Source organism: Pundamilia nyererei, unplaced genomic scaffold, assembly GCF_000239375.1.
Source record: "Pundamilia nyererei isolate P.nyererei 1_Seehausen unplaced genomic scaffold, PunNye1.0 scaffold00034, whole genome shotgun sequence".
In the NCBI taxonomy this organism is placed as follows: domain Eukaryota; kingdom Metazoa; phylum Chordata; class Actinopteri; order Cichliformes; family Cichlidae; genus Pundamilia; species Pundamilia nyererei.
In genome coordinates this window covers 3840651-3867055 of record NW_005187435.1, presented here as the reverse complement: position 1 = coordinate 3867055, position 26405 = coordinate 3840651, and the positions used below count along the sequence as shown (strand labels likewise).

The window sequence follows — 26405 nt, the reverse complement described above, 5'->3', positions numbered from 1 at the left end:
TCAATATCAACACCATTTATTTGAATGTTAGCATTTGTATTTAAACTGCTATTTCCAAATAACATAAGTTTAGATTTATTCAAATTTAATGATAATTTGTTTTTATCTAGCCAGAACTTCACTTTACTTATTTCATTAGTTGTATCCTCCAATAAATTCTGCAGATCATCACCAGAGCAAAAAATGTTTGTATCGTCAGCAAAGAGAACCATTTTTAATACTTTGGACACTTTACAGATGTCGTTAATGTACAAGTTGAAGAATTTTGGACCCAAAACTGACCCTTGGGGTACACCACAAGCAATGTCCATACATAAGGAGCAACCATCATTTAATTTCACAAACTGCTTCCTGTCACCTAAATAACTCCGGACCCAATCTAAAGCTACCCCTCTGACACCATAACATTCCAGTTTTCTTATTAATATATCATGATCTATAGTGTCAAATGCCCCACGTTTTATAACACTGTTCAGTATTTCCCATAATCTTTTAATATTATTTCTATTTATATCTAATTGCTTCATATAGTATTCCTTTTTACTATATCTAAGTATATTAGTTAACCTATTTTTATGCCAAATTCTTTCCATATTCTGAGCAGCGACAGTTCACTTGAAGGTGTCAGGTTTATATTTGAGGACACAGGCGTTAGCAAGATTATAGAGGATCCTAAAATGTTTTTTACGTCTTGCCAAGTCCAAACAGTGCTGAGAATTACATACGTAGGTTCCTGATACTAAGAACGTTCACAGAGGTTTGAGATGTATGAAATAAAACTTCTTCTTCTGTATCGGTTTAATAATAATGGTTTTTTGTGTTATCGCTCTTTTCAAAAAGCTCAATTTTCTGAAAATACTCATAGTTTAGAGTTTTGCAGTTTCTTGTTTTCGAGACATAGAAGAAGCTACTTTCGGCTGCTCCATTATTCACAAGGGGTCTCCACAGCGGGTAGCGCCGCATGTTTGCTTTGGCAGATTTTTACAGCAGATGCCCTTCCTGACTCAACCCCCAAAGGATTTGTGTCTCCTGAACTAGGGATCTTTCATTTATTAGATGAATGAAAGCCGCTGTTTGTGAGACGTAGTATCTATTTTTATTTGCCAGAATGGTATCATTGACCCTGCACCAAATCCAGCAAAGTAGTGTTAAAGTGAAATTTCAAGAGAGGAGGTTTTAATCATCTTATTTTAGCCGGTGTAATGATTCTGGGTCTGAGTGAAGTGTAACGTTGCAGATCACATAACCAGGTTCCTTTTGTGCTGTATAAAGAGCAAACTGCCTCTCTGTCGATGATCTGTTTGTATTTCACAGACCCCACACGTTCAGTCTGTAAAAAAGAACAACATGACACACTGTGATGCTCCCTGGTTCCCTTTAATGTCACTGCCACAGAGTCATGTGTCAGAGTGACTTTGGACTGACACCCTGCCGTGGCCCTGAGACTCGCATTACATAAGACTCTCCCACAGGATCGAAGTCGCTGCTGTCAGTGGTCTGGCTGGCTTCTACAAGATGATCGTGTTTGATGCATTTGATTGTCAGAGAGCATATACTTGGCCTCCTCACTCAAAAGCTTAACATCTCTATTCTGAAGGGTGTTGACTTAATTTACTGTCTCTGTTGAAAACTTGACAATGCCCTGCATGAGAGCTTTCTGTCAGACAACACAGGCGCATCCAGCCTGAGTATGGCTTTTCAGTGGATTGCCTTGCTAATTTTATTGTACATGACAGTTTAATTAAAACTTTGTGGTCTATAAGATGTAAGAGCTGTGCGTCGTTCCTCTGATTTGCATTTTGGGTTATGGACTTTATGTTGGTTTGTCTGCGAGTTTGTGCAACCTAGATTCTCCTCCAGCTGAGTATATTTATAGAACGACCCCCTCAAATCCCAAACACTGCCTGCACAGACACATGCTGCGGCCCCGTCATTTTTCTGTGTGACAGTATAGAGGGCATACTGAATGAAACAGCATATTGATAGAACATAATATGTAATTCCATGTTTGAGCCTGATATCTTAGTAATTACCTCTAAAATATAGATACTGAATCTCATCAGCTTATTATTTTTTTTCCATCAGCATCATAAAAATATAAATAATTAATAAAAAGGGGATAAAAAGATTTTGTGTGGTGCATGAAAAAATACAGCACTCAGTTTTATGGTGGAAAAAATAGCAGGAGAGAAAAAAAAAGGCTTGGAGATCAAAGCTGGTTCAGACACAGCTTGACAGGAAGTCGTGCAAACACACAAACACATTTGCAATTCCTATGCTTCATTTCTTATGCTTTATCACACACATACACACACACAGAGGAATCAGTGCTAAAAAGTTCCTTACGTCCATTTACTAGAATAAACTCTGAAAAACATCTCTCAGTAATTTCGTCTCACTGTTTAATATCACACACACACACACACACACACACACTTTTTATCACTCACACTGAGCTCATTGCAGAGCCCCGGGGCGATAAGCTCGAGCGTGAACGGTGTGTGAGAAACCCCCACCTCTCTCCTCCTGAGCTCCTTACATAACCACCGAGGCCTTCAGGGGCTCTCAGCAATGAGCGCGCGTGTGTGTGTGTGCATGTACATACGTGTACGCAGCGATGCCCACCTGAGTGAAATCCACAGGAGCCAAAGTGCGAAGGAATCTCGCATGTTGTAGAGCTTAATAATATACAGCAGGACCCCATGTTTTATTCACTTCATGGGATGTCACTGACGGTGCACTTTTCAGGTGCTTAATCACAGCTGCACATATCTGCAGCTGTCAAACGCTCGCGCCAATATTTTTCTGTCACATCTTGGCGGAACGTTAACGAGCCGCAGTGCTCAAACATTCAGGGAATCGTTATATAAAGAACGCGCCTCCGTGTGGAACGGCTCTGACACATTAAACCATTAACCATGAAATTATACACGCAAGCCACCATTTTAAAAATCAGTGCTTTGCTGCAGACAGCATTCTCCAAACAGGGACGCTCAAACGTGTGTACGTCGTACTGGTATATGAGTCTTTTTACCCCAGATAATGAATACAGGCTCTTACCACATTAAAATGAGCTTTAATATTCTAGATGGAAAGTCATCTGTTATTTGGTCTTCCTCATTACTTCCAGGTCTTGAATCCAAATGCTGTGAGGGGAAGGGTTGGATGCCCTCTGTCGTGACTCATTTAAATGCTTAGGATGCCTTTCTCGCTCATCTCCTCATATTTTACTCTTTCGCTTCTTCAATTTCTCCAAGCCTTTTCTTTTTTCCATGTTTCTGTCTCATTATTCCCTTTCTCCTCCTCCTTCTTCCTTTGATTCTATTCTCTCTCTTGCTCTCATTCTTATTCTATTATTCAATTTTTGTCCTTTTTCTGCCACGTCTGTTCTTGTCTCACAGCATAGCACAGCAGCATCTCGTCCTCTTACTTATAGTTTCCATTCCCACCATCACTCTGAAAGTGAAAATCACCTCAATCACTGTCATTTGACATTGGTGCCTTCCATAGTATACCATCCACAGGGATTTCAAGTGATGAGCAGCACCCTGAAACTTCTGTGCTTTTGTATGTCATCTGATGAAGTTGTACCTCAAAAAAACAATTCTGCATTTGTGTAATGAAGCATGATAATGAAGCACGCTCTCAGGGCAAGGCAAAAGCTCCAGTCCTGTCGAAACCAATTTCCGCTCAACTGTAAGGTCAAAAAAAGACCAATTCAGAATTTGTCTGTAGCTTTGGGAAGAAACAGACCAAAAGTGTCCTTTGGGGTCATCAGTGGGGAGTGTGTCAGCTGGCAGGCTTTTCTTAAAAATGACTTTTTTCACCAAACACATTCCTAGGGCTCATCTGTAATCATGATGGCTTAGCAATTATTCAGGCCTTGCTACCATTCCGATTACATTTTGAAGGAAAACATCTCCTTTGTGCGAAATGTAAGCTGTGTGCTGTTGTATCTCATGTGGATGAGACAGATGGTGGGGAGGTCTAATCTGGCCTTTCTACTGGCATGCTTAGAGCCTAGAGGGCTTTTGGGTACATGTGAGTTTGGAGGCACTGACTCCAGGATTCATGGAGAAAGAGAGAGTTATAAACCAGAGGATGTTCACTAACGCAAACTCTCAAACCATCACAGTTTTAGGTTACCAGCCTGAAAGTGGGACGATAAAACAGGCCACAGGCTCTGGGTCAGTGGGAAGAAAGATTTTGCCCATCCTGCCTGCTAAAACAGAACATCGCTGGGTTTTTTTAGTGCCACTCTTCAAATGTTCTGCGAATACAGACATGATTTGGTCATCAAGTGCTTGAACTACAGAGGAATCTGTGTTAGATTTAGCTATTAGATCTCCAGTATCTGCTTTTGATCCTATGTTGTTGTCCATTTGGGTCTGCAGGTGAGATCATTGGAGATGAAAGCCAGGCAGTTTCTCATGCATGACTTTTTCTGCTAGAGTCCCTGTCTGCAGTGATGCCCAAAGGGTCATTTAACTAAAAGTGATAAAAATGGTATTTCACAACAGTGACAACAACAAAATCATCTGCTCTTCTGTTGCCACTTGTGGTGGTTCAGTCAAACAAAACAACATATGACATTAATTGCACATCAGCAATCAATCATAGATTGAAGGTGAAATTATTCATCTAACTGGAGACAAAATTTGAGTTCTGAAAAGTGATAGTTGCTACTTTGTCTTGTCTGCAGCTGGTTGTAGACAAAATCAACGCAGAATCGATCCATATATCGATACAGTTTCCACTGAAACACAGATAAACCTCAAATAATTGGTTGCTTGACCTAATCGCCCTCATTCATTTCCACTCCTCGTGCCTGTCAAGCCTTCTGTTCTCATAGAACGCACGGTGAGGCTACCAATATTGATACTGTCAGATTTTCAACTCCAAATTCTTGTTATTTTCAAAACAGTGAGTTGTGACTTCACACAGACAAAAGCAGGCTTCTCATTTCAAGCCAGTTACCTACTGATATTGCCAGCTGAAATCGCAGCTGTCACTAACATGCTCAGTTTGTCAGCTTTAGTTTTCTAATTATATTTCACTCCATGAGCACTGGTTCACACAAAGAGCTTTGATAAAGTCTTAAATTGGCACTTGCATAAATAACTGGATCTAAACCTCTGTTTCTCAGGAAATAGTCAGAACTCTTACAATGCTACTCCTTCAGACTGAACTGAAAGAGCTGTATTGTTTGCTGTGCTTCAGACTAGAATTAACGATATATATCTTCAGAATGAGATGGCAGAAATAAGATTCTGCTATGAGCATAAATTACAGTGCAGTACTTCTTGGAAATTAAAACATATAGACCACCTTCCAGACTCATAGTAATTGAAAATCACGTATCAATATAAAACAGAGCATGTGTTTTAAAGACAAAGTCAAAGGTTCAGGGGGGATATAGTGTATAACTTACCTTTAATATTATTGACATACATAAAATTCAGAGCGAAGCATTACTAAAGCACTGTACATCAATCCTGTTTGGCTGCACCGCCAGCACTGCAAATCAGACAAGTGCATTGCTGGCTTTTCTGCATGGAGATTCAGTGATTGGGTATGCGACTGACTACCTCTGAGTGGCTGCTGCCCACATCAGATAAAACACTTAAACAATTACTGTCTTATCTGCTGTGGTGGGAGAAGGGTTTCTGGCCTCATTATGACCAGATTAGAGTGAGAAACAGAGCCCAACTCACTGTTCACTCCTGATCATCAGTCCACTGGGCCCTCAGGTGACACTAACCACATTAAAATCTTTGCAGAGACAGATACAATAACAGTTAAACATAACCAGCATGGTTTCCCGTGGCTGGAAAACCTCACTCCAGTGTAGCTGAAACAGAAACTTTGAAAAGAAACAACCATTGATTGTTGTGGTAAATTAATAAATAATAATAAGTAATTGTTCTGTAAAATGTTGCATTTATTAACCACTTTTCTTGTCAGTAACAGAATTTACTGTTGTTCTTTTTTACCTTACATTTTAGGAAGGTGATTACAGTTTAAATGTTACCCAGGACAGACTGCTATTGCACTAATGCTGCATGCAAGCACAGATTGAATTAATAATATATATAACTTTACGTTCAAAACTCAACTAATAATAACATAATAAACTAGAACAACTCATTTAGAGAAAAGCCCCAAAAAATAGGAGAAAGTGAGACATGTTTTAGGCAGCCAGTTCTCACATTTCGTCCTCGCGTTTCTCTTTCTGTGTCTGCCTCTGTCTTTCATGTGCAGACAATGTGAAAAGACACTCAGAAATTCAACAATAGCAACTAAAAGAATAATGAAATCTTAATGCTGTCTTTGTACTGTCAAACACACTCTCCCGCTCTCTTTCCCAGTCACTCTCAGTGCTTTCACGTTGTCATTTTTTATTTCTTCTGAACCATTCTTCCACTCTCTGCGTACATCTCTCCCTCTTGTCCTCTGCAGGCCAGTCGGGACTCGCGCTTTGTGTTGCAGGCGACTGTGATAGCCGTGAGCTTCGCTTTACCGTGCCCTTACATATCTCAACTCGACAGAGTTCCATAAGAGTTGTCGCTGGATGTCTGAATGTGCTCTGACAGCTGTTGACAGGCCCTGTGGTGTTATTATTTATCTAATCAACGAGCAGCCTGTCCGTTCTTTAATTCTATGCTGGGAAAATTCATTGCTTGGCGCTGGTATGAAGGACTTTACCTGGAGGAAATAAAAGAATTGAAGTTTGCTTAAAAAGAATCTGATAAAATGTGAAAGTGAGGACAGAACATTAAAACAGTAAACGATTTTTAGCAGTGCCAGTGGCTCTAGTGATGGCAATGTCAGGCAGTCTAATTCTTTGGGGCTTCCTGCTCAGAAATGGCCTTTGGAGTTAATTATACACATAAGCATGAGTGGTCCACTTACAGTAAGGCCAATAAGTCTCTGTTGCCTTATTTGACAGAAATATGTGCATTCTTCCTGTTTGTTTCTGGTCATTTGATAAACAAAATGTCTGTATTTCGTGAATAAATACATCTCCAATTACAAAACTGGAGTAGAAAAAATATTAGAATATTGCTGTTGATTTCCTTTCGGCTCTGCTGAAAGCCTCTAGGAATGTGCTAAAAATTCTTCAATGCAGGAAAGACCCTACTCTGTCTTTGGTATCCACAGAAAAGCCTCATTAACGGTTAGATGGACTTCCATTACAATTTTTTTCAGCTATCCATGGTAGCAAGAGGATAAACTAATGACTTGATGGATCAGGGTTATCCACTAACTCTTCAACATGCACTATTGCAGCAGCACAGAGGCAGGCTTGTGCTGAAATATCTTGAAGGGGGTTTGAAAATGTTTCACATATTTGTACACTGTGTTGAACTGAAATAGTTCCAATGACTTTGACTGACATTAACTGCTCAAGCTTTAACATCAAGTCATGTATTTTAGATGTCTGACATTTAGATTTATGTTCCCGCCACATCCCGATTAGTGTGATCTCTCCTTTGAATTTAGTGCTGATTATTATAAAAATTATTGTTTCAGGGTTTTTTTTCCAACTAACTTGATTTGCACATATAGCATTGTGGTTGCGAGCATTGAGCTAAATCAGACTCTTAGTTTTGTTTTTATTTTATTACTTAGATTTAGTTTACCAGTTTCATTTCATTTTTGATGATATAAATAGCCATGACACCTTATTCATTGAGGTTTAGTTCACAATTTAAGAAAACAATAAATGGTATTCTTCACAGTTGAAAAGATCAAAAACTTGTGTGCGTAATTTGCAAATTTGATCTAATTTCTTCTTTTCCTGCTCCTCTGTCCTTCTCTGTGTAGACCATGCTGACTGCCATCTCTATGAGTGCCATCGCTACCAATGGAGTAGTGCCAGGTGGGTGAGCAGACGCTGGCACCACACAGTCATCGCTGTTTGAGTCTGTCCGCTTCTAAATTTCTCTTTTCGCTGATTGCTTTTGGCACAGTACACCCAGCGCAGCTTGATATCTCCAGAAACATTAAAAGCTTTAGTCTGGGATCTTGTGCACTTTAGCTCCTTGTCACGCAACATTATTTACACAAAATAAAGCATCAGCCAAATGCTTGTCATGAAGATCTGCATCGGCAAGTTTGTATCTGTACACAGACACATGAACGTGCATATGCAGGCTAGCTACATTTTATAAGCGAGTTTACATAGTAATGATGGCCTGCATCTTACCAGTTGGTGTGCATGCAGCAGGGGTCAGAGCAAATTACAGGCTTGTAGAGAAGTGTGGAAGTGTATGCCAATTATAACTGTCTCTGTTATAACCGGTCCCAACCCTTGTGCTGCTCCAAAGTGCTGATTAGGGTCTATTTATTTATGTTCAGTTAATTTATTTGCACACTGCTTGTGCATTTGTGTATAACAGTGTGATAAGATGCAATAATAAGAAAACCTTTTCTAGCAAATTCAGCAAAAATTACAACTGTCAGAAAGCAGTCTACCAAAATAAAAAAGCATTACAGAAAAAACTATTTTCTATCATTAATGTATGGAAATCGTTTTTTAATTTTTAAAGAAATCTGCTGGATATTCACTGGTGTACACAGTGGACAGTTTTTTAAACATCTCTCTTGTTCTTTGTTGTCAAGTTTCTTTTATTTGATTGTGTAAAATGTTAGTCGTTAAAAGAGACAAAATTGAAGTGAATGTCTGCATTCACCACGGTGACATGCTAATGTCAAAACTAATTAACAGATACAAAAAAATATGTATGGTTCAGCATGAGATGTCATCGTTTAGTCTTCTCACAGACAAAGTTACCCATTAAATGAGTACTTCAGAGTGATTTTGTGCTGTTCGTGTAGCTGGAGGCTCCTACTACATGATCTCCCGTTCACTGGGCCCTGAGTTTGGGGGAGCGGTCGGAATCTGTTTCTACCTGGGGACCACGTACGCTGGAGCCATGTACATCCTCGGAGCTATTGAGCTCCTCTTGGTGAGAATGAAGCCCTCTTTGTGTTCACTCTCTCTGACTTTGTTAATGTCATCACCAGGCAGTAACATGTTAACTTTCTTTTCATTTCATTAGTGTAGCATAGTTTATTAGTATTTAATGCCATAATTAATATTATGGCATTTGTACCCTCAGACCATGCAAGTGGTTAAAGAACAACAACAACAACAACAATAATAATAATAATAATAATAATAATAATAATAATAATAATAACAATAATAATAATAAAGTCCTGGCCACGTTGTTCAGGTCTCTGTCTTGTAACAGCTTCACCTCTTTCTGCTATTCACCAATGTTTAGAAATGAAACGCATGTGTGAAAACAGCTTATCTGCTAGTGTCAAACATCCAGCCTGGAGTGTGGAAGGACCATTTAAAAGTTGACTCACCCCATCATGGCTCAACCAATCAGCGATCACCAAGTCTTAGATGGTCTTATGAATCATATTGTGATGCACTTCTCCTCAGGTGAACTGCCTGTTTTGAACCACTTATTTATTCTGGAACTGATTCTGGTTAAATGCTCGTTTTTGGACGTTTTTAATACATCCCAAACAGCTGCCACGTTTATTTATTTATTTTTTGAGTTCACTTCTATGTGAGTGAGAGAGAAAAGCGTCTAATATCCTGTCTATTTGAAATGACATCCATTTCAAGCTTATTCATCCGTGATGTCACAAGACCATGATGACCTAAAAGAAAAACGATGTGAGCTGCCAGGTTAGTAGACGATGACCACTCAAATCACAGCTTTTTCTTCCCTGCAGTAAACCCTCCAACATCACATTTTGACAATTTTTACCAAGGTGATAACACTGTCAGACCCGCAACTCTGAGGGGAACTTTGTTGTGCTCCAGTGGCAAAATATTACCCTTTAGATTCAATTATAGTGGTAATATATAAACGATTTTTGCACCATGTTGTTATGGTCCAAGCAGATTTGAAGCCAACATTGGAAACGTTTCAATGGTTAAAGGCAAGGAGCCAAACAAAACCTCTAGCCCAGAGGTATTTAAACATTAATCACTAATGTGTGCAGGGAATGTGGCTAATCTTTTCTTTCTTTTCTTTGTTTTAACCAGGTAACAAACATTTTCCAGTACTAATTGACAATTTTGTTTTCACGTGATTGTTCAGTGTTGTAATATAAGCTTCTTTTTTTTGCTTGTTTGTTCATTTTAGAGTGAGTTTGTTTTACCCTTTTCCAATCTTCATATTAAGTGTGTGTCAGTCTTCTTGTCCAACTCTAACAAGTGTGTATTTCTCCAAATGTCAAATTCCTCCTCTGAAGGTGTCCTATTATGTGCATTTCCAGATCAAAGTGTGTATTCCTGGACTCTCGCAGAGTAGCTTTGTATGATTTACAGTTCAAAATAATCCTTGTTTATCTTTCTGTCTGACTTGGCGTTTGACTTTGGCCACAGTTAGTATCGTTATCTGCCTTCATAATAGCATAATATCTCCACTTTAAATATATATTAAAAAAGGATGATTTGATAGATTTACTCCTGTAGCTACAATGACCTGTATTGCTTGTTAATCTCATCCATGCTTGTTACTATTTTTGTTGTTCAGCAGAAGGAATATGATCCCTTGTTTTTAATCCTGCCTGCAAACCTCTGGTTGACTAAATTTCTCTAAAGAGGGGAACAGTTATTAGAGAGTACAACAAGTCTAGTATAAAAAAAAAAAAAAAAAAGAAACCATAAAATTTAAGTATATTAATTTACGTATATTCATTGAAATTTGGGAGGGGGGGGGTGTTTATTCCAACTGGTCAGACCCACATCAATGAAACTTCTGATATTCCTGAAATCCAATCAGTGCAAAGTGAAACAAAAAAAATGTTACGCTTCTAACGAAAGCAGAGCATTTGCATGTTCTTCCCCTTTGGTTGATTTTCATCATCACTTTGCTTTGAAGCTATTTTCTTCTCGCAGTATGTGCTCTTCAATGTGAATTCTGATTAGTTTTTGAAATGGCGCGATCTTTTATCTCAATCTTTCGCTTCTCTCCTCCTGTTTCTCGTTCTCCTCCTCTGCCTTTCACTCCACACTTCTTCCACTGCAATGCCTCCATGTTGCATGGGATATTGGGTAATTATGCAAATACTGCATTATAAGGGATGAAGACACTGCCTGAGTAACAGGATCATTCCTTGAAACAGCTCTCATCACTGTGGTCCACTGTTATCAACTGTCATTTTTTATTGTTAATAATATTATTCTGGATGCTTCTAATGGATATGGAGTTTGATCGTGTCTGGAGGTTAATTCTGTCTTCTGGGTCAAAGCTGGCTTAGTTTCCATTGTAAAATAACAATCCTTGCAGAATTGTAAGGAGCGGATCTCGAGGAAGACTGATTTGAATATTTTTCATCCTTCCACCCAAGTCAGGAACACAAACTGATGCTGCTATTTTAGGAACCATGAAGAGTTCACCGTGAAGCTACGATTTGTTTGCCTAGTGATGTGCTGTTCTTAGCATTCAGCCAAATGACCGAAACCACAACTCACTGCTTGTTCTCTTGTTGCTCTTCATAGTGATAAAGAGTGTTCAGGCTGAGAGAAAAAAGACACAAATTTCCACACTTATGTAACAGCCTTGCAATGAATCATCTAAACCTGATGACAGATAGTGACGGTCTAATTAGGGGTTTACCATCTATCTTCTGACTATTCTTAGACTGACCCGTAGTAAAAGTGTAATAATGGCAGTTAATGTTTAATATTAATACCATGCTTGAGTTGTTTAATTAAGAATTAAAATAGCAGCCAGTAGTACGAGTTGGTGCTTCAAGCTCCAGTAGAGGACTTTTAATGTGACATCGCATATATTCACACTTCACAGAGTTGTCCTCTTTTACTCATCTCATCCCTCATTGCCTTTCTCACCTTTTTTATTATATCCAAGCAAGCAAGCAATTTATTTATATAGCACTTTCAGACAACTACCAGGAGAAAACAAAGTGCTGTACACTTGACATGACACAGAAAAAATGATACATTAAATTAAAAAAATATATATATACATCTTTCTTTTCCATTTAGCAGCAAACAGTGAGGTAGAGAGGCAGGTTTGTAACCTGAAAACTGCCAGTTTAAATCCCCAGACAGGCCATAGAAGGTGAGGAGTGAAAGTCACACTTCCAAAACATGTACCACTAAGATGTCCTTGAGCAGCAATGATATTTTCTGGATTTTTTTTTTTATGATAAAAGTACTGCTGATTTCCCTGGATGCATAAAGTCAAAGATAAATAAATAAGCTCCTTTCCTCTGCAGATCTACATTGTGCCCAAAGCAGCCATATTTCCCCTGGAGGGCCTAGAGGGTGCTGAGGCCGAGGCCGCCCTGCTTAACAACATGCGCGTGTACGGGACCATCCTGTTGACCTCCATGGCCACAGTGGTGTTCGTTGGCGTAAAATATGTTAACAAGCTGGCACTCGTGTTTCTGGCATGCGTCATTCTCTCCATCTTGGCTGTCTACGCCGGAGTCATCAAGACCGCCATGGATCCACCTGTATTCCCGTAAGCAGTTAGAGCCAAGATAATCCAATATTATATAAGCTGAAATGGTAACAAAAGCCCAGACTAACACACATCTTATCTACATGCTGTTTTAGAAAAAGCAACACATAATTACATGCTAGGTTTGGAGAACATGCCATTATTATATCAGTGGTACAAAGGCACCAGCATTGATTTGCCTTATTTTTTATTTTACATATTTAAAAATTAGATGAATTTACCTGAAAACTAAGTGTTATAATGTGATACCCATCGTTGTTTTAACCTAGGTGTCAATAGATGTCAGAAAACAATTTAAAACAACAGATATTGTTTAACTATAAAATTAATTTAAAGAAGAAAAAAGTCCAAATAAATTGTTTACATCAAACATGCATGCACAAAAGTCGCTACAGCAGCAGTATTTCAAAATTGTGTGCTTTTCTATTCCTCTAGGGTGTGTATTTTGGGGAATCGCACTTTGGTGTGGAAGTCCTTTGATGTTTGTGCCAAGACCATTGAGACAGCTAATGGGACAGTCACAACCCAGCTGTGGCAGATGTTCTGTGATTCACCTTTTCTCAACGCTACCTGTGACAAATACTTTGTTGCCAACAATGTGACTGAGATCCAGGGCATCCCTGGGGTCACTAGTGGAATCTTGGCAGGTTGGTTCATTCGTTTTGGATCCAATTATCATCTTTCTATACTGCTGAGTCACTGAGAATTCATTGGCGTTCTTTTCTAGATTTCTTTTTTTTTAATGAAATGTTTACGATAAAATACTTTCTTAGGTCTGAATGTCCTGTTTTTCCCATTCATCTGTTGTTATAGTACTGGAGTGTCCATCAAGAAACACTCCAGTACGAGCAGCTTTAAATGTTGTAAAAAGAACTTAAAAAGTTGATTCATTTTTCTATATATTTGCTTTCAGATCTTTTTAATAAATGTTAAAAATGGTGATTTAGTGTTACAAAGACAAAGTAGAGCAAATTTATTTCTTAGCCTTGGGCTTCCTGAAACCCTAAGAAAGCCCACAGCTAGGCAAACCTTGTTTTACCCTGGTGTAACAGTAAACTCTGAATTAAGGAGTCACACTTAAAAGTCACTTTAATTTTTTGACTTTATTTTTTAGAGATAAAACATATCATATTTTATCTCCCATTTTTAGGGGGAGATAAAAACCTCCCAAATCCACCTACTCAAGCAAAGTAATTCATGTTTCTGTTTTCTGAAAGCATCTTTTTTTTTTTTTACTGATTTTAATAAACTAATTAGAAATTGTAAATAGTGACTAACTCAATTTTGAATGGCTGAAGAATAAAGTAAATTTGTTAATTAGTCATGGAGTTCAGTCACCAATTGAATATTTGGCTAACATGGAAGGATTAAAAACACCTATTTTCAGGTTCTGTCTGCATAAATATTTTAATTCTAGTCCTCTCTATGCTTCTTCAATGCCAATCCAGATAACCTGTTTGGAAACTACTATGAGAAAGGGGACCTCATTTCCAGGGATAAGATGGAGTCAGTGGAAGACCAGGACGATCCTCTAACCAACGCTAACCGCTACGTGTTAGCCGACATCACCAGCTTTTTCACATTGCTGGTTGGCATTTACTTCCCGTCTGTGACAGGTGAAAGCATAAACTGTTCTGTCCACTTAGTTTTTTCTTATTGTTGTTCATCATTGACAAATTTATTAATTTGTTTACTTATCAGTGTGCTGCTGAGTGATTCTTTTGTTAACGATCTGAGAAATGGCATCCCTGGTGTTGTTCTCAATGTCAGACATTTATATTTATTCAGCTTGAGTGAGTTTAGCTGAAATTACTACATTCTGCTGTTTGTAGCGCACGTGTTTCTACAGTATGTGCACAAATCTCTGATCTTGGTAACAACTGTCACTTCACTGTCTCTCCAGGGATCATGGCTGGATCCAACCGTTCTGGAGACCTGCGCGATGCACAGAAGTCAATCCCCATTGGAACAATTGCAGCCATCACCACCACCTCTACTGTCTGTATCCTTTAACAACTGCTGTGACGGCAGTTGTTATGCACACACACCACTGCATATACAGTGGGGAAAATAATTGTTTGATCCCCTTCAATTTATACGTTTTCTCACCTATAAAGAAATGGAGAGTTTTTATGATAGTGTCCCTTTAACGGAGAAAGATAGAATATCAACCAAAACTCCAGAAGAAAAAAACGATACATAAAATTTTGACTTCATTTGAATGTCATTAAATGAAAAAGTATCTTTACCCCCAAACAAAGTATGACTTAGCACTTGGCAGAGAAACCATTGTCAGTTTGATGTAGCTGGTCACCCAGTTTGTACACCTAAGGAGGAATTTGCCATTGTCTTGGCTGTTACTTAATAATTCGAAACTCCAGCTCCCTCCAATGATTCTGTATAGGATTGAGTTCTGGAGACTAGCTAGACCACAGGTCAGCAACCTGTGGTTCGCAACCCATATGTGGCTCTTTAGCTGCAAAATGTGGTTCATGAGCCATGGGCTAGGATTAGAGTTACACATATACCGGTTTATTAATTGATTCTCTCCCAATTACAGCCATCATCTGCCCATCTTCCAGTTGTGCTGCTCTCTTTCTCCCATTGTCTGGTAGGAGGAGCTAAAATGGCTCTTCTAATGTTGAAAGTTGCAGACACCTGCACTAGATCATTCAGTGACCTTAATGTGCTTCTTCTTTAACCACTTCTTTGTTGCCTTGGCAGTATGTTTTGGGTTGTTATCATGGTAGCTGACCCATCCACAACCCATCTTTAGTGTTGTGGCTAAAGAAAAGAGGCTCTTGTCCAACATTTTACCGCCCATTGGCCCCACAATCCAGTCAAGTTATCCTGTACCATCAGCAAAAACAGTGCCTCAAAGCATAATGCTTCCACCTTCATGTTGACTGGTGAAATGGTTTATTCAGCATTTCTCTTGCACCAAACAGGAAGGATCGAGTTGATCCCAAAGAGCTTGATTTTGATTTCTTCTGACCAAGACACCTTCTCCAAGTCTTTTCTGAGTTCACTGGAAAATATCAGATGGTCCCATAAATGTGTCATCTTGAACAGGGAGACAGCGTAGTGTGTTACCAATGGCGTTCTTGGTGACACTAGTCCCAATCGCCTTCAGATCAATAACAAGTTCTTCCTGTGTAGTTTTGGGCTGATCCACCATCTTTCACATGATCATCCTAACCCCCACGAGGCAAAATCTTACATGAATAATCACAGCTATTACCTTCTCACCAGGCTTCTTGTTGGTGGTCTTGAAGCCAATTCCAGCCGTGTGCAGGTCTAGTCTTGTCTCTGACATCCTTTGAATACTCTTAGCTCATACCCATGGTAGTGGGACGTAAGACTCTGTGAAATGGTGTTGCAAGTTACAATTATTTAGTGATTGATTATAATCTGTGTGCCACATGTACAATACTTAAACAAATACTGACACACAAATATGTAATGATTGTTTTGTTTTTTTCAATATTTAATTTTAAGGTTTCTCTCCATTAAAATGAAACTACCATAAAATTAGAGAATTATCATTTCTTTGTAAATGAGGACCCTCTCAAATTCAGCAGGGGACTGAATAATTATTTCCTCACTACCTATATTTTATGTCTGGCCTTGTTGTGATCAAACTTGGGATAATGAATTTGTAGTGGTATTTAAAACGGATCAGTTCATAAAGGACACTGTAAGAAAAGGTCAAGTTTACAAATTTTAGATTTTAACTAAAGTGTCTGCACAAACGCACTCACTGGCCTGCAAGAAGCCTCATAATTAAAGGTCAGCATTTTAAATTTGAAAAGGCCATAACTTCTGTGATACCAGTCTAATGCCCTCAAGTAGTCCAAAATATGAATCTACCATTCATGAGAACACATTTCCTATCTTTGTTTAAATCATGGCAGCTGGCTTCTGAATAATGTTGGTATTATAATTTGGTATTAGAGTTTGAGCTATTTTGTCATGTGAAACCTTGTTAATATTTCAATGAATGCTTTAAGTTTTTTTCTCTTTGTACAAAATTCTTGAGCACATGTCTGCCATTTATGTGCTTTAACATATAAGGCAGCCTATACCATGTAGTCTGAAGCAGCTATAATGGAATGGCTGATCTGATTAGGATCTGATTAGGATCTCTAATCACATCATTGAGCTGCCTATGCACTTACCAGTTAATGAAACCAAGACATATTACATGCAATGTAATATGCATCTTATCTCAGAGATTTACTACACAAAAACGATTGACGTCTTTCCTCAGCAAATGCACTTAATTGGTTTATCAGATAATTAAGTGCATCTTCAGATGGAACGGTTTATAATTCTTATAATCACTAAACCAAGGCTCACTAAAAAGTGTTGAATATTTACCATTTATTTATGTCGTTATGAAATGACTTTACTTTCTTGAACCATATTTGCTCAGACATGTCCAGTGTGGTTCTGTTTGGTGCCTGCATTGAGGGTGTGGTCCTCAGGGACAAGTAAGTCTATCCTTGATTGAATAAAAATCATCCCTAAATACAACAATAAGTCTGAGACTGACCACTTGGTTAATCGTATTTAGGTTCGGAGAGGGCGTCCATGGGAACTTAGTGATTGGCACATTGGCTTGGCCATCACCATGGGTGATTGTGATTGGCTCTTTCTTCTCCACCTGTGGAGCAGGCCTCCAGAGCCTGACGGGAGCGCCTCGTCTCATGCAGGCCATTGCCAAGGATGGCATTGTGCCCGCTCTTCGGGTCAGTCTGTTTTCTTCTTACAGCAGACTTCATAGAAGAAGTGGACATAGTGAAACCAATGGGCAAGGGGCTTTAAAGTGCATTCTTTATAATGGCCAATAGGTGGTGACTCCCCTGGGTCAAAAAAAGAAACGAAATTGTATGGAAGTATGAGAAAGTTACTCTGTTTCTTACTTGATTTAGCTCAGAAAACAATATCCTAATGATTTTATGTATTCAGTTATTAGTTTCAGTTCTTCTTCACTACACAATCTTGTTCATTTTGTAAATTATTATTTTATTTACAGTACAAAATATAATAAATCGAGGTCTCTTTGGACACATTAGTGATTGATAGTTTGCTAATTTGTGAGTGTGCATTCTTGGGGATGGATTTGAGCTGAGAAGAACCATCACAAAAAGTATTAAATCTATTTTAATCAAAGTCTCAACAGTTAACTTACTTTTATCAATGTTATATTCAGAGACGTGCAGTAAAACAATTGTATTATACACCAATTTTCACATAGAAAATTGATAATGAATCAGTAAGGAAAGTAATCAGAGTAAATTGAATCAATAATGACATTAGTACCAATAAAGTCATTTCAATATTAAATCCAAATAGAGAACCTAATATGTTCTTCTCCTCAAAATAGAAAAAAGCAAGAAGGCCAAGATGCTAACTGTGAGGCTTCAAAGCATAAATGCATAGGTGTCATCACCACTATTACATCCTCTGCTTTCATAGAATCTGTTTTGTATTTATTACATACAGTCAACATATACATGTAATGACTTGACTAGAATTAAAAAGGTAGAGGAAGACGTTTATGCAGACATACTCCTAAAATAGAAGTGGTGTAAACATGTTTTCTGTGCCGGCATTGTAGATCTTTGGCCACGGGAAGGCCAACGGAGAACCCACATGGTCCCTCCTGCTGACGGCTTGTATCTGCGAGAGTGGGATCCTCATTGCCTCCCTGGATGCAGTCGCTCCCATCCTCTCCATGTAAGACTTGGGGAAAAAATCCTTTAATTTCTTGCCATTTGAAAAAATAAATAGATTAAGGGGAATAAAACCGTGGGGGATTTCAGAGCAGCTGGTCCCCTGTTATTACTTAAACAATGCAAATACCAAATTTTATGGTCTCAGAGGGGTAGACCACTTTTCTGCTTTGGTAATGCAGTCATAAATACAAGTGAATGTCATAGATGTTAACATAACAGCCCTTCTGGATTTCAATGAGTGAGCTCTTTCTTATATTGTTAGAGTAAGTAAGAAGAGGTTTGTTATATCCTGTTCATATATGTTTCCTGCAGGTTCTTCCTGATGTGCTACATGTTTGTGAATCTGGCATGTGCACTCCAGACACTGCTGAGGACACCAAACTGGAGACCACGGTTCAAGTTCTACCACTGGTCAGTTCACCAACAACAAAGCGAAGGAACAGCTGAATTTCAAGATTCACAAACAGTTTATATTGCATGTGTCTGTCTGCCTCTGCATTCCACTCTATAGGACTCTTTCCTTCCTGGGGATGAGCCTGTGTCTTACTCTTATGTTCCTCTGTTCCTGGTACTACGCCATTGTCGCTATGGTAATTGCCGGTTCCATCTACAAGTATATCGAGTTTGCAGGGTGAGTGTTTTTCTGTATCAGGTGTTTTTTTCAGTTTACTTTATTTTCAGTTAGTTTCCTGACTGAGTTTGAGTACAGATGGTAGGTGTCTAATTAGCAAATCTTAACATTTTTGTTTTATTGGTTGAGTTGTTTTTTATTCTATATGTGATGTTCCTCAGACTTTATACTCTAGGTAAAGTTGTTCAATAAACCTCTTCAAAATTTTTTTGCAAGATTTGAGTTCAGTTAATAATCATATGTATACAAATACTTTCTCTGTGTACACTACCAGTCAAACGTTTGGGCACATCTACTCATTTAATGTTTTTTCTTTATTGTTACTATTTTCTACCTTGTAGATACATACTGAAGGCATCAAATGTATGAAGCAAGATATATGGGATTATGTAGCAAAGAAAAAAATGTCTTATGTCTCTTATTTTAGATTCCTCAAAGTAGCCACCCTTTGCTTTGTTGACAACGCTGCAAACCCTTTGGCCTTCTCTCAATGAGCTTCATGATGTAGTCACCTGAAATGGTTTTCACTTCACAGATGTGCCTTGTCAGGGTTCATATGTGGAATTTTTTGCCTTCTTAATGGGGTTGGGACCATCAGTTGTGTTGTGCAGAAGTCCGGTTGGTACACGGCTGACAGCCCTATTTGACAATTGTTAGAATTGATATTATGGCAAGAACCAATCAACTAAGTAAAGAGAAACAACAGTCCATTATGACTTTAAGAGCTGACAATCAGTCAGTCTAGAAAATTACAAAAAATTTGAATGTGTCCCCGAGTGCAATCACAAAAACTGTCAAACTCTATAGTGAAACTGGCTCAAATGATGACCGCCCCGGGAGAGGAAGACCAAGAGTCACCTCTGCTGCTGAGGATAAATTCATCTCTCTAAATTCATTAGAGTTCATATAAATGCGACACAGTTCCAGCAGCAGACACATCTCTACCTCACCTGTTCAATAACTGCTAAGAAAACGCTATTACTAAGGAAAAGCAACAAGCAGAAGAGATTTGTCTGGGCCAAGAAACACAAGGAATGGACATTAGATCAGTGAAAATCTTTGCTTTCATCTGATGAGTCCAAATTTTAAATCTTTGGTTCCACTTGCCGTGTCTTTGTGTGACCCAGAAAAGGTGAACAGATTGTCTCTACATGCATGGTTCCCACCGCGAAGCATGGAGGAGGTGTGATGATGTGGGGGTGCTTTGCTGGTGACACTGTTGGGGATTTATTCAAAATTGAAGGCACACTCAATCAGCATGGCTGCCACGGCATCCTGCAGCGGCATGCCATCCAAACCGGTTTGCATTTAGTTGGAGCATCATTTCAACAGGACAATGACCCCAAACACACCTCCAGGCTGTGTAAGGGCTATTTGACCAAAAAGGAGAGTGATGGAGTGCTGCACCAGATGGCCTGGCCTCCACAGTCACCTGACCTAAACCCAATCAAGATGGTTTGCGATGAGATGGACCACAGAGTGAAGGCAAAAAGGCCAGCAAGTGCTCAGCATCTCTGAGAAGTCCTCCAAGACTGTTGGAAAACCATTTCAGGTGACGACCTCATGAAGCTCATCGAAAGAATGCCAAGAGTGTGCAAAGCAAAGGGTGGCTATTTTGAAGAATCTACAATATAAAACATGTTTTGAGTCTTTTCACACTTTTTTGTTAATTATATAATTCCATATGTGTTCATTCATAGTTTTGATTTCTTAAGTAAGAATCTACAATGTGAATAGTCATGAAGATAAAGAAAAAACATTAAATGAGAAGGTGTGTCCAAACTTTTGACTGGTAGTTATTTTAGATGGTATTTTATATAAGGTGGTTTCTGTTTTGTTTTTTCATACTTAGTAAAAACGGTCTTTCTTTCCAAGTTGTAATTTTTGTCTGTAATTTAAATGGAAACTGGTGTTTTTTAGGTTTTATTTCCACTAACAATGTTTTTTTTTTAACTTTCCTGCCGTATTACTATTTCTTTCTTAGCAGGTGTGCTGTTCTGTTCTTACTTTAGCCTTAGTTCTGTATCTTAGGTGTAGCATCATGGAAAAGTGAAGGAAATTTGATCATATCTGTGACTGAAAGACCGTAACTAATCAACCATGTTTCTAGTGTTATCGTATAGACCTATACACACTGAGTATTTAAATGCTGTGATTCCTTGTGATCATGTTGCATTATGTCAAACTGTCATCTAAAAGGGGATTTGTTTCAGTGGGCTGTCTGTATCACTGTCACTTCTTAAATTCACAGTGAAGCTGCAAAAACTGTTGTTCATGTTTTGACTGACAAATATTGATTGGCACTTGCCTGTGTCACAGTGCGGAGAAAGAATGGGGCGATGGAATACGGGGTCTGTCTCTAAGTGCTGCACGTTACGCTCTCATGCGGTTGGAGGAAGGTCCCCCACACACCAAAAACTGGAGGTATGACACACGTATGCTGTGTTGCTGTACCATGACTCTAATTACCGTAGAAATTAACCACATGTCTGTGCGTGTTCTCATTTATTCACGTAATAGGACCCTTCTTGTCACAGCTGTCGGAGAATCAAGTATTTGTAAATTCGTATTAACATCAACCTTTCTTGCTATTTTTTTTCTCTTTCTCTCCTTCCAAACAAGGACTTTTACTTGGCCATCTCAGCCTTTCCTTTCCCCGTGGCTTTATTTGTCTTTTCACAGCTCTTCCTGTTCTTTTCATTTCTCTTCTATTTTTTTTCTACTCCGTCTTATCACTTCCTCTCCTCTCTGATCTCCCTTCTCTTCAGGCCTCAGCTGCTGGTGCTGGTCAGTACAGATGCAGAGCAAAATGTGGAGCAGCCTCGTCTGCTTTCACTGACTAACCAGCTGAAGGCAGGCAAAGGTCTAACTATTGTTGGGACAGCTCTAGGGGGCACGTTCTTGAACAACTATGAACAGGCGCAGCGTGCAGAGCAGGTAATGTTGTAAATGACAGCCTGTACCTCTTCAGTCACTGGAACTTATTAAACTTTTCAGCACAATGCATTGCAACAACAACAGACCAAAATCTGCACTATTGTTGCTAAAATACTAAATCCAGTTACAGAAGCTACTGTAAACAGAACTATACGATATTGTGTCACCACAAGTTGATTGCAGTCTCTTAATTATATTTTCCCTGCAGACTTTTCTGCACATCTATCAAAAATCATGTTAAACACTTACATATAGCTTTCAATGTATATTTGTTTCTTCTATAAAGCTAATTAAGTATTTGAAAATGTAAAATATGACTCTGGAAGAGCCCATAAACCCCAAAATGTTATTGCAAATATATATTTTTAAATCAAATGAAACATCAAGTCTGACCGTTGCCACCTTCATAGTAAGCGGTGCTTGTTGTGGTAACAGCTCTTTTCTCCGCCTTGCCTCTTGCCTGTCTAGGCACTGCGTAAGCTGATGGAGACAGAGAAGGTGAAGGGCTTCTGTCAGGTGACTGTGTCCTCTAACCTGCGTGATGCTACATCACATCTGCTCCAGGCCAGTGGACTGGGAGGCCTGAAACACAATGCTGTCTTGGTCTCATGGCCACGCAACTGGAAGCAAGGAGACGAGCATCAGCACTGGAGGAACTTCATTGGTTGGTTACTAGGAAGGAAAAAAGAACAAAAATACTGCCAAAAACAAGGGCCCATATATAAAATAAAATCACTGATTGATATCAGCCGTAGCCATTTAGGTTTATCAGAAAACATTCAAAACAAAATCCTGAACAATGTAAAAATGCAGATGCAGTGTAACCAACACATCGTAATCTTTCCATGTCTGCCTGTTCTGCAGAGCTGGTCAGAGAAACTACCGTCGCTAACTTGGCTCTGCTCGTCCCAAAGAACATCTCAGCCTTCCCATCCAACGGCGAACGCTTCACCGAGGGTCACATTGACGTGTGGTGGATCGTCCATGATGGAGGCATGCTGATGCTGCTGCCCTTCCTGCTCCGCCAGCACAAGGTACCCTGCAATAGTTACTACTTAAAGAAATCCATGTGCACTCACAAACATGTAAAGGCAATGTAGAATCTGGATTCACACTATCAGAACCACATTTCTTACAGATCATATGAACGCTTAATGACATTTTTTTATGTCCATACAGACGTATGAGAAGAGTGAGGAGATGCCTCATATTTTGTTGTTGCTCTGCAGGTTTGGAGGAAGTGCAAGATGCGCATCTTTACTGTGGCCCAGATGGACGACAACAGCATCCAGATGAAAAAGGACCTGACCACATTCCTCTATCACCTCCGTATCGATGCCATGATAGAAGTTGTAGAAATGGTGAGTTAACTCAAAGCAAGATATATGCTTTCTATACAAATGCAATATGAACAGAAGTACTGAGCACTCAGCGACCCTGTTCTGTAACTTTACGCAGTTTAATTTTGTGGCTAAGTCGCAGTGATTCTTAAATGCTTCCACTTTGCATTAACACCACTTGCAGGTGATTGTGGAACACCTACAAGGATTGCAAAAAAATGGCTTGTTGCAACACTGGCATCCTGTTACATTATCACACTCAAATTCACTGAGCTCTTTGGAACAAAGCACAAATGTTTGTAGACTGCATGGCTAGGTGCCTGATTTTATACACCTGTGGCAACGGCACTGAAAACAATTGCAGAGATTACTTTTGTTCATATTGTGTACTTTAATTTCAGTACCTTTCAGGTGGCCACATCATTACAATGTTCAGTAATGCTCAAAGCTTGATTGCTTTAGACTACACAAAGGTAGGCAAAGGTACTGCACAACTGCTGAGATCGTTGCACTACAGAAGCCCAGTAAATGGCACAAAGGACAGCATGAAATATGAATATCAGGTGATCGGATATTGTCTGAAGCCTCCTTCCCTAGGTTGTGTTTACTAGAAAAGCAGCACACTGTAAAGCTGAGTGTCGGTCTGGCTTTCCAAAGCCCTTAATTAAGGAATAAGAATTGTATCGCTTGTAATTTAGTGTATAATACTTTTAATGTTTCATGGCAGTAGAGAGAGCCTGTGGTTTTCTTCAACATTTCCTAAGCAAAACCTGCAATTAGGCATTCATGTGCACTATATGAAGTGACTAACCATGTGTGCAGTGGGGAGAAACTAGGCAGCAGTGTAATTTTCTCACACAAGCTTTTTTTCATTCTTCCCTGAGTCAAATTTGTCATTTTTTGTGTGTACAACAATGGGTCCATACCACAAATGTCTTCAAGAAAAGGCTGTCTAAAATTGTCAGCATCTTGCTTGGACTAGTTCTGTTCTAGTATACTTCAGCCTTAACCCTTCACAGGTGAATTTTCTCCTATCTAAGAAAAAAGAAGTAAGCGGTGATTGCATTCTGTCTGAAGAGATGGGGACAGGTTTACACAGGAGAAATGTAGTGGATTTGGATTGCTGTAGTAAGAAAACATATGCATAATAAACCCACACGTTACTTTTTCTTAGCATGACAGTGACATCTCAGCCTACACTTACGAGAAGACCCTGGTGATGGAACAACGCTCGCAGATGCTTAAACAGATCAATCTGACAAAGACTGAACGTGAGAGAGAGGTAAGGAAGTTTGTTTATGCCCAAGTTTTGTTTTGAAACACGCTCAAAGATGCACTCATAAACCTGACGTGACTTGACAGGCCGACTTGGCACAGCTTGGCGTGATTGGACTTGACTTGACTTAACATGACACACCAGCCCCTCTGGACAAAAGCATATCTATGGTTAAATTTGAGCAGTAGGACACCATATTTATCCTTTCTATCAGACCACAGCCGCAGCAGAAACTTTGCTGTTTGACAGCACGATGGTGCTTAGGTTGGTATGGTAAATGAAAAATATTGATCTCTGTGTTTCATTAATACCTTTGTTGAACTTGAATTGTCCCTGATCCATAAATGTAATATGTGCCGTGCAATTATATTTGTGCACACAAGTGTACATACACTCATCATGGGCATAAATGGCTAAATGGCGTTTGACTAAATGTAATTTAGCAAATTTTGGCATAATTTTGGCAGGATATGTGACCACTCTTGTAAGCAGAATTAGTAAAGTTCATTTAGACTGGTTGGTTTCGTGGCATGGACTTGTCTTTTAGGCCATACAGTTTCAGTAGGGTTAAGGTACCCTGTGTTATTCATTCCAAAACCAGTTTGGGCATTTGGGATAATTGTCTTGTTGGAATGCACAATTCTGTCCCAGTTTCATCCATCTAGCTGTTGATTTTAGGTGAAGTTGAAAATTTTAGAGGGAATTCTCCTTTTTCATTAGTCTGTCCTTTTTGTACTATATATAAATACAACTAACAGTAAAACAGCCATGATGCTACCACCACCATGCTTGACAGCTGGTAGAGTGTTCTCAGATTTGAAAGCCTCACCTTTACTCCTATATCTGCATATATCAAGAAATGCCACGCAGCATCTCTTGATGTTGTGGCCAGATACCTCAGTCTTTGTCTCACGTGACCATAAAACCTTTCTACAGAAAACAATTGGCTTGTCCACGTGGGCAGCACAAATTTCAGTTGAGCTTGAAAGTTTCGATTTTGGAGCAGGGGCTTCTTTCTCAGTCAGTACTCTCTTACTCCATGAAAATGCAAAATTCATTTCACTGTTGTTCCAACAGTTTCCAGTTCATGGTAGGCTTGAGTTTTGGTGGTCCATAGGTTGTTCCTGAACATCCTTCCCAATTTCTTCTTAAGCGAGAGTGACAATGTGGATCTTCTTGCAGACCTTTGCAAAGTGGTGATAAGTAAATAACTTGTTCTTATGTACAATTGTTTGAACTGATCTTAGCAGCTGAAGCTGTTTAGAAATGGCTCCAAGACACCTTCCTAACTTGTGCAAATGTGCAGTTTCCTTCTTAGATCTTAACTGAAATCCTTGGACTTTCCCATTGTTCTGAGTATTGGGCAATTCCACGGGTGTCAAAGAAATCCTTTTTATGCCAGCAACGTCAATCATGATCGCTAAAAACTTGACAAAGCCCTGGCACTGTATAATCTTCAGCTTTCATTACTAAATATTTAAGTGAGTGCATGTATATGTTTGAGCATGTATGTACCCTTTTGACCTTGTGTGGATTCAAGAAAATCCAAAATAAATTGAAACGTATGCAGCCAAATTAAAGACTTTACAAACATTCCAGCATGGAAAAAGAGCAGTTCAAAACACTTATTAAAAGGCCCAAGTAATCATGGATAATAAAGGTCTGACCACAACTGTATCTTCACTTTTCTTTAGTTTTTAATAAATTATTATTGCCAGGATCTCAGCAGACTTCAGATTTTTAGGTTCCTGATATGTTTTTTTAAAATAATGTGGTAAAACACTACACATATGTATGTGTGTGTGTGTATATATATATATACAGAGGTGGGACCAAGTCATTGTTTTGCAAGTCTCAAGTAAGTCTCAAGTCTTTATCCTCAAGTCTCAAGTCAAGTCTCAAGTAAGTCTCAAGTCTTTATCCTCAAGTCTCAAGTCAAGTCTCAAGTAATGTCAG

General features: G+C 39.0%; 1 protein-coding gene across 3 annotated transcripts in view; it reads left to right on the top strand.

The window, feature by feature from the left end:
• The window catches only part of slc12a5a (solute carrier family 12 member 5a), a 178877-nt gene that overhangs the window by 138655 nt on the left and 13817 nt on the right, over positions 1-26405 (top strand). For all 3 annotated transcript variants that reach the window (XM_005729817.1, XM_013909971.1, XM_013909972.1), the window contains exons 5-21: positions 7828-7882; positions 8842-8972; positions 12277-12524; positions 12960-13171; positions 13973-14140; positions 14428-14526; positions 16960-17017; positions 17101-17275; positions 18148-18266; positions 18578-18676; positions 18777-18896; positions 21216-21320; positions 21665-21833; positions 22302-22497; positions 22698-22867; positions 23063-23194; positions 24348-24455. In XM_005729817.1, the coding sequence (XP_005729874.1) occupies positions 7828-7882; positions 8842-8972; positions 12277-12524; positions 12960-13171; positions 13973-14140; positions 14428-14526; positions 16960-17017; positions 17101-17275; positions 18148-18266; positions 18578-18676; positions 18777-18896; positions 21216-21320; positions 21665-21833; positions 22302-22497; positions 22698-22867; positions 23063-23194; positions 24348-24455 (2364 nt within the window). The remainder of the gene's footprint in view (positions 1-7827; positions 7883-8841; positions 8973-12276; positions 12525-12959; positions 13172-13972; positions 14141-14427; positions 14527-16959; positions 17018-17100; positions 17276-18147; positions 18267-18577; positions 18677-18776; positions 18897-21215; positions 21321-21664; positions 21834-22301; positions 22498-22697; positions 22868-23062; positions 23195-24347; positions 24456-26405) is intronic.